At 50.4% G+C, this 8,344-nt stretch overlaps 1 protein-coding gene across 1 annotated transcript in view; it reads left to right on the top strand.

The window, feature by feature from the left end:
* Positions 1-8,344, top strand: part of SLC67A1 (solute carrier family 67 member 1) — a gene marked incomplete at its 5' end in the record, with an annotated part of 56,360 nt that overhangs the window by 44,404 nt on the left and 3,612 nt on the right. The window contains 2 exons of the mRNA XM_010163677.1: positions 2,785-2,886; positions 6,620-6,740. Of these exons, the coding sequence (XP_010161979.1) occupies positions 2,785-2,886; positions 6,620-6,740 (223 nt within the window). The remainder of the gene's footprint in view (positions 1-2,784; positions 2,887-6,619; positions 6,741-8,344) is intronic.

Consider the following 8,344-nt stretch of genomic DNA (forward strand, 5'->3'; position numbering starts at 1 on the left):
TCTTCAGTGTCACCAGGGCTTATCCATGGGAGTGGTGATGGCCAAATCATCTGGGATGCTCCCACAACCCCCTTGCAATGGCAGCAGACATCCAAAACCTTACATGGGAGAAAGCACACGGACCACCTTTCCCTTCCTCCTTCCCAAATGTTCGCATACAGGCAGCTGCTGCTCACGCCAACCAGGGGACTGAGTGCCCAGGGAAAATTGTGGGCTGGAAATAATGGGTTTCCAGGTCTAAATTCAGACTGGAAATGAGGCCAGAGCTCCTGGTGGCTGGAAACATTCTCCAGCACCTAGATCAAGGTACTGGTGTTTGATAGTGTCCAAAATGAAGATGATGGGCCCTTGCCTGCCTGGAACTCATGGCTGGATTGACAGTGACCATACTGGGGAGGGAGCCTGGCAGCACAGACAGGCAGTGGGGAGACTGCAGACCATGTAGCCCAAGGATGGTTCCTCAGCCCTGAAGGGAAAGCAGGTGACTTGGGCTGACACTTGCTCTTGGGAAAAATCACATGGCTGAGTTGGTTGGCTCAGCAGTGGTGCTTTGCTGTGTGCTCCTATTGCCACAGTCCAAGCGATGGGGCAGCCCGTGCTGAACGTCACCTTGCCTTCCTGTGCAGCAGGGCACGAGGAGTGTCCCCTGGCCCTGCTCACTCTGGGGACAGCCCTGATGACCTCCAGTTTGCCTGTCTCCAGGTCCTGCCTGCTCAGAGCCTAGCTTTGGTGCAGTGGCTCTTGGTCCCTGCACTGAGGTGCTCACACATAGTGATGGAGATGTTTTTGGGTCAGGCACTCCCATGGCCAGCAGATCAGGCTGCTCTGGGAGGTTGCTGATGATATACCCCAGTGACTCAAGGAAGGGCAGGGACCGGGCTGTGCCTGGATGGTGTGTCCTGATTAAATACACTGTTCAAGTCTGGGCAAATTGAGAAATGTTTCCTTTCCTCCAGTGGCTCAGTAGAGTCAAACTGGGGTTCAGGTGATGCCACCACTGAGTCAAGCCATGCCCTGTGACGGGGCTCAGCCTCCATCCTGCGTGACTCAGCACAGCTCCAGCTGGAGTGAGCTGGTGGGAGGGACTGGGAAGTTGCAAAAAGTTAATGATGATTCTTTGTTTTAGGAGTGCTCAGCTTAATGAAGCGTTACTCAGCGGCTCCTCCACCCGCCCCAGAGTAGGGGCTGGTATCAGCCTCCTCCTGTGTCCACAGCAGGGCTTTCAGCTGGTGTGACTCAGGTCACCCCACGCATCGTCCAAGCATCACACCACAGCAGGTCCACCAGTGACCTTGTGGCCACTCAGTGGCTGACACAACCCAGCAGAGCCACGCAGGGCTCGTGCCACTGTCACACATGAACCCAGCTCTCAAGCCCTGCCCAAGGGTGGGGACAAAAAGGAGGCAGGAAAGGCATTCACTGGGAACCAAAATGTCTGCCTGGCAAATGTGCCCTTGTGTCAAAAATGTCACTGGTGTGCTGAGGCAAAGTGAAAAGTCAAATTTTGATCTTTTCCATTAGGCTGTAGCTCGTTGGAAATATATTCAATTTGTAGCTAGTGCTTTTTATGTCAACTTTATTTTATTTTCACTCCATTGCTATTTACTTTTTACTTTTGTATTTTATTTTCATAATTAAATTGCTTTTTCTGGACTGCTTGTCATAGATTAACATTTCTTTTATTTTTAAGAACTTTCTTATTCATTGTGCACTCATTTCCTCTCCACTGAGTTTGGGTTTCACCCTTAGGACTAACACAGCAAGGCTAAGCATGGCGTAGCATCATTCCAGGTCCAAGAAGAGCACCAAGTCTTTCTCCAGGCTGGACTGCCATTGAAGTGAAACCATTGCACCAAACAAAGCATTTTGAACTAGAGCTCAACTGTCAAGTTGGGTGGGGGTTTTGCTTGGATCAAACAAACCCTTAAAGGCAGGGAAAACTCAGTTTTCATCTATCCCTCCTCTGAAACGCAGTCGATTGGAGTTTGTTTTCAAAGTGATGTCTTCCAGCCTCTGTCCTCTTGTGTCTGTTTGGCCCAGTATCGTTTGAAGTATGGGAGATGCCGAGCAGAGAAATAAAAGGGAGAATCTTTGCTTTGTAAAATGCTGAAAAAAGCAAATACTTCCTGGGTTTTATTTTCCCCCCTCCTCCTTCCCTCTCCCTCTCTCCCAATTTTTATTTAAAATCTGTAAAACCAGTTCCCCATCCCTCACGTCTGCGTGTATGGCTGGGGCTGGGTATTAGCATCTTTGTTGTACTTGTTTCCTGTCTAAAACAATTAACTACCCAATTTGTATATTTATAGTTTAAAATAATGGCAAGAAAAGGTACGGGAAAGGAGGCATTTTCCTCTTCTGCATACAAATGTATGGTTTTTCTTTGGAAGGACTTGCCAAGAATGAAGACCTTGGTATTAATTGTATTTCACAGAAACATCACGAGTTAGTTAGAAAAATGCATTTGTATTTGCAAGTGTCTTTAGAAAGTTTCAGTCACAGCTGGTGAGTACTCAGTGGTGGTAAACTCAGGCGTGCACCCTAAGTAGATCCATCAGCTTTCAGCTGATGGGATGGATCTACCCCAAGGATGCAAAATGCTCAGAATAATGGATTGTGTCTTCCAGCCATTTCCTGTGACAGCAAGGTCCCTTTTTCTCCAAAAAAAGCAAGGGACTAACACGTTTGCTGCCTTTGATTTGCTTGTATCACTGTAGCAGTTCTCTTTTGAGCTTGTTTAAATTGTTATATATCAGGCTTAACAGTGCTCATCTGCTTCTTGCCCAGGTTGTCCAGGGTCTGGTTGTTGGAAAACTCACTAACCACTGGACGGAGGGGACCCTGCTCAGGCTCAGCGTCTTTGTCTTCGCTGGCGTGGGCCTCGGCATGGTAAGGCTTGATGTGAAATCATCCACGGTGCCTTTTAATAACGCAGCACACGAGACCTGGCTGCAAGCTCTGCCCCTTGATGTGCCACCACCAGGCATTTGGGTGGTCCTCGGCGGGGAACCAGCTCTGTGCAAACAGAGCCCTTCTCAGCTTAAGTGTCGCACCAAATGACGATAAAGAAGCGTGTGATTAATAGTTACAGGGATTAAAAAAAAAAATCTCACACAAAAGGTCGTTAAGTCCCTCCTGAGTCACTGGATTTGCATAGAAATCCTGCCCTCAGTCTTGTCAGCAACGGCATTTCCTGAACTACCCAGAAAGTAAATGAAGATTATGGGGGGAAAACCGTTGTGGTTGTACGCTGCTGCGAGACAGCAGAGGTTGTGTGTTCTTCTTCTGGGGGTTTAATATTGCCTAATTTCCCCAAGATTGGGGAAGAGAGTAGCAAGGCACTAATTTTGTGCCTCTATTTTGGGATGAATGATGTTACCTGTTGCCAGTTGTGTCTGCATGTCGATGCCAGTCTCCAGATGCCAGTCTGGAAAACTGGGTTGACGTAGGCAGCTCTGACGTGTTTGCTCAGATAAGCCACTCTTGGGGAACCGATCGCTCTGCCCAGGCAATGAGGATGGAGGAGGGTGCACACCCGTCCCCATCAGTGAGATGGGCCCAAAGGACTGTTGAGCTGTGTCAGCCTTTCGACATTCCCTGCAGGATTTGGCCTCGAGCCTTGCTGCTGGGGCACCGGTGCTCCCGCCAGCGTGGGTAGGATGGGTGCTGTTCCCACAACCATGCCACAGCCACAGGGAGGTCAGGGCCAAGTCCTGGAGGGTATTGAGGCTCGTGGTTCCCGGCTACACAGATGAGATGAGGCACCTACGCACCTTTGCTGATCTGAGGCTAAACTGTGTGTCTGAGATGAGGCTGGGAAGGGAGGATGGATGCAGACAAAGCGTTGGTTCTGCAGATGGAGCACAGTCCCCCACTGGGATTTCAGGGTTTGCAGAGATGCTGCCAGCTGGTGGGATGCTCGGGAAGGGTCCCTCCCAACTGGTGCCACATGTTTTTGACTGGCATTGATGGGATGCCCAGTCCCACCTTACCATGGAACATCTGCACAGGGTTTAGTGCCCCTGAGCATGGCCTGGGAAAGGCTTTGATGGTCTCACCATTGTTTTTTGGTCACAGGTGGGAGCAATTATATAGGACCAAGATGGATCTAGCCCATCTGGAGCACCTCCAGCGAGGTACAGGGCAGGATGCTGCTGGGACTGGCTCACTGTGCTGAAGCCCAGTCCCGTGGGAATCAGGTAGACGGGCAACATGGAGTCAATGGCTTTTCTGCACTGAGGTCTTACTGAAAGGGAAGGCTGGAGGTAGGAGAGAAAGCCTTGATGGCAGTGAAGGGACACGCGGAGCGGCATGGCTTGCAGTAGCTAATGCCCCAGCATAGGGAGGCTCAAAGCGGCTGCGCGGGGAGGGGAACTGGGAAGGGAAATCATTTTAGAGTTGGCAATTACACCAAGGCCGGAGGGCTGTGGACATCCTGACAGCATGGGCCTGGGGACAAAGGTCAGCGATGACTTCCCACGAGAACTATTCATAGGCAAAGGCAGCTGTGATCCTCTTCACCGGGGATGCCTTATTAAAAAGCGCTCTGTTTGAGTGGTTGCTGAGAAAACATCCGTTTCTGGGGTGGCTTTCCGTCTTGGTGGGGAAGAGTGCTGTCACAGCAGCAGGCCCCAAATGCAGAGATTAATGCATGAAGCTTTTAATCCTGCACAGCTGCCAGTGGAGGAGCATCCCACCCGCTGTGCCCTTGCTGCATCTGGCCTCCACCCAAAGCACATCCCCTCCCCAAAGGGTGGAAGCGAGGAGAAAAGCTAACTGTTAATAAAAGACACTCTGCAACCCATCTTCATCTTGCTAGCAGGTGGGCTGAAGTGTTTTTGGAAGGTGGGCACCAGCAGACAGACAGACAGACAGAGGTGCAGCTGGGAAGAGGCTGCAGGATGTTCCCAGCCATCAGCAGCTGGAGGAGGGAAGGGGTGGGCTGGGAGCTCGGCAATAACACCTGGAAAAGGAGAGGAGGGGAGAGCCGGTGTCTGATCTGCAGATGCAAGCCGGCAGCGCGTGGGCAGGGTGGAGGAGGGCTTGGCGGTTGCGACGGGGAAGTTTTTCTCTTTGTCTGAAGGCACGGCCGTGCCTCGTCCTGCCTTGCTGCCTGCGTTTCCCAGGCGTTTGCTTTTTGAGCCTGTCTTCTGAAATATGCCTGGTTTTGCTTCTCTCACCTGAAAAAATGCCTTCAGATCTGCTCAGGTCAAAAAGTCTGCTACCTACCCAGCAGCTGAGGAGCAGTAGAGACCAGGCTCTGCCTGGCTCCGTCCTTTCTGAGTCCCAGGGGAGTAAAAAGCCATTTCCCCTGGTTTCACAGGAGGCACAGACATGGCTCAGCTCTTTTCTGCCCACTTGCTTCAGCCCATGAGAAAATTCATACAAGGCAGGAGAGAGTTGAAGCTGTTTTCTCCTAAGAGCTCTGCAATGTTGTCCTGCAATGACATTTGCCCTGGCAAGGAATTATTCTCCCTCTGTCTGAATGTTTATGTACCAAATACCTGTTCCTCTGTCTTTGTTCTCTGGTTCCTTAATCAGAATTGCCTAGATCTTAACCAAAATTTAGGCAAAGAGCCCCTCCGAGCAGAGAAACCTGGCTGTGTGTGAGTCCGGAGGGGAACTAGGAATAAACCTCAATATTTCCAAGTCATTAGTGAGCAATGTCTCTGGGCTTCTCCATCTTCTGTAGCCAAGAGGCAGGGACCAGATCTTAGGAGAGAGAACTCCAGAGAATGAAACTTCTGGCTAAACCAGCGACAGAGATGTTTTCCAGCCACAATAACACACTTTGAGATGCAGGTGAGGGCAGGAGACTTGCAAGAAAGGGGGAATTTCCTTTCCATGCCCCAGAGAAATCCATTCATTTGACCAGCATGGCTTGTGGATGAGCCGAGAGCCGCTCCAGCCCCACAGCTTAGGGAGCTTCACTGCTTTTGTTTCAGAATTAAACAGCTGGAGGGATGTCTCCACTAAGAATATGTGCAATAACAAAATCATTACTCTCCCTAATTATGCTCACTAATGTGCACTTATGGCCAGAAGACCTATTCCAGATTACTGAATTCGGTGAATTTATTAGCAAGGAAGCAGCAGAACGGGATTAGAAATCCCAAAGGCAAGGTGTTACATAATGCACCACACTCATTTATTTTGACAAGCTCAGTTTAGTTTTAATTATTTATGATAATGAACTGAAAAGCCTTCTCTAGGCTGTTTTGTATAAGTAATGGAGGCTTCCTGAAGTACACCACATGCATCTGCTGTGCAACGTTTCCTTAGGAGCTGGACAAGAGACAGACAAGGGGGGGAAGGGTGCAGGGACGTCATTAATTCCCAGACACTAAAAATACCCGCAGCAGTGCCGGGGAAACGTGCTGCCAGATTGTAGGGTGTCGTTTGCTACTTGTGCAGCATGCTTGGAATAATTTGCTGCAGACAAATGGTGGGCTATGAAAGACCCTGCAACAGCCAAAGCTGCACCATCATGCATCAGTTCTGGCTCCCACAATTTACCTAAGTCATGAGTTAGGCTCATGATGTTTTTCTAGGTTGTTTCTTGCCACAGAATCACCACTTGTGCTTTCTAATGATCCGTGGTCTGTTTTGTCCTGTCCCTTAGGCCCTGATGAGGACCGTATGGCACTACTGCATTGTTGCAGTGCCACTGGTGTTTGCCTTCAGCACACTGGGCACCGTCACCGACAGCATCCTCACCAAGGCCGTCCCCTCCTCTGACACCGGTAAGACTCATCCAAAAAGATAGAACTGGTCTTTGCTTCTTGGTTTTGAGTCCATCAGGCGCTTTCCAGCTCACGCCATGGTTATTGAGTGCTGAGGCACATTTGTGGTGAACACCCAATTCCCCAGCAAATCTGGGGTGGCAGCTGCGTGCAGTGGGTGTCGGCAAGGCAGGCAAACGGGGACCAGTGGGGCTAATGGAGGATGAGCTTGAACAGCACTGAGCAAGCATCCTGCAACCCAGTGCTCCCAGTCCTGTGCCATCCATAGTGCTGGATGCAGTAAGGGAGCATCTCAGGAGGGTTTTCTGGATTGCTCTTTGGAAACATGTTTTGGCTGATGCAGTAATTGCCCCTCTCTCTACATTTTGGCCGTGTTTCAGTCACACAGTTACTATATTTCTCTGTACAAGGAGGCTGGAATATGATAGACACACAAATCTTTATACTTGGGTTTTTACTTCTGTTGACAAAGGAAATCTGTCTATGTTATTGTCAGGGGAGCCTTGCTGAGGTTGTCCCAGGATGGAGCTGGATTAACCCAGTTTGGTGTCTTTTGCTCAAGCTCTTTCAGGGTTTGCTCCCCGAGCCACATTCATCAGGTACCCAAGAGTTTCTCTGCTCTAGCTGAGCCTTTCTGGGGTGCCAGCCTGCAGCCTTCACCTTCCCTAGCAGCCATCTGAGCTGATACCTCTGCACAGACCCTACAGAGAATGGGAGTTACAGTTTGCACAGCCTATTAGTGAAGTTTATAGAGCACTTTTGAGATGCTTCTGGATGAAGAGCTTTTCTAAATGTCACTTTAGGAGTTTATTTGCAGAGCTGAGCATCACTTCTCCTACAAATGCTGGGAGCCCATGATTTCCGAGTGTGATACTTCTACCTGGAAGGACCACATAGCTCCCAAGGAGGTGGGGACTGGGGATGTCTCAGCCCCTGTGCTCAGATGGGAATAAAATCTGCTGTTTCATGAGTTGGAGCAATGTTCGTGCAAGGAGGGAGAGCCAGGGGGGAAGGGAACCAAACAGCTTTGGGACATACAGCCAAGCTGGAATTCATCCAGGCTCTTCTCAAAGGGGCTTTGTAAGGAAAACCAGAGCATTGCTTGGCTTTTAGAGCCTGGAGGCAAGCTTCGGTCAGGGAGGAAAATGGGTTTTGTTGCCTCACCCTGCTCCCTGCTTGCGTATGTTGTTAGGTCAGTCTGCTCCTTGGTGGGATGGACGGACGTTCTCCGCATGGCAGGGCGGGATGGAGACAGCCCGTGAGGCAGCACAGATGGTCAGGGAGGGGATCGTGGGACATTGGGAGAGCCATGGGCTGTCCTACCCATCCATCCTGGGCTGATGCCATGCCATGTGCAACTACAAATTGCAGAGTTATGGCTGGCTTGAAACCCAGCAGGCTGAGGAGGGATGCTGCTGGCACAGAGGGTCACAGTGCTGGGGGAAATCCTTGTCTCCACCGCTCCTCCCTGACCCCTGCCTTTCAAACCCCGCTTCCTCCTTGCAACGTTTCCAAAGGAAGAGGCACCTGATGGTTTTGTGCTTGTTTTGGATGCACCCGGGCAGGGGCCGGGGCTTAGGCAGGAAAGCCTGACACAGCAGAGC

The sequence above is a fragment of the Antrostomus carolinensis genome, unplaced genomic scaffold (genome assembly GCF_000700745.2).
Source record: "Antrostomus carolinensis isolate BGI_N321 unplaced genomic scaffold, ASM70074v2 scaffold25332, whole genome shotgun sequence".
Classification (NCBI taxonomy): domain Eukaryota; kingdom Metazoa; phylum Chordata; class Aves; order Caprimulgiformes; family Caprimulgidae; genus Antrostomus; species Antrostomus carolinensis.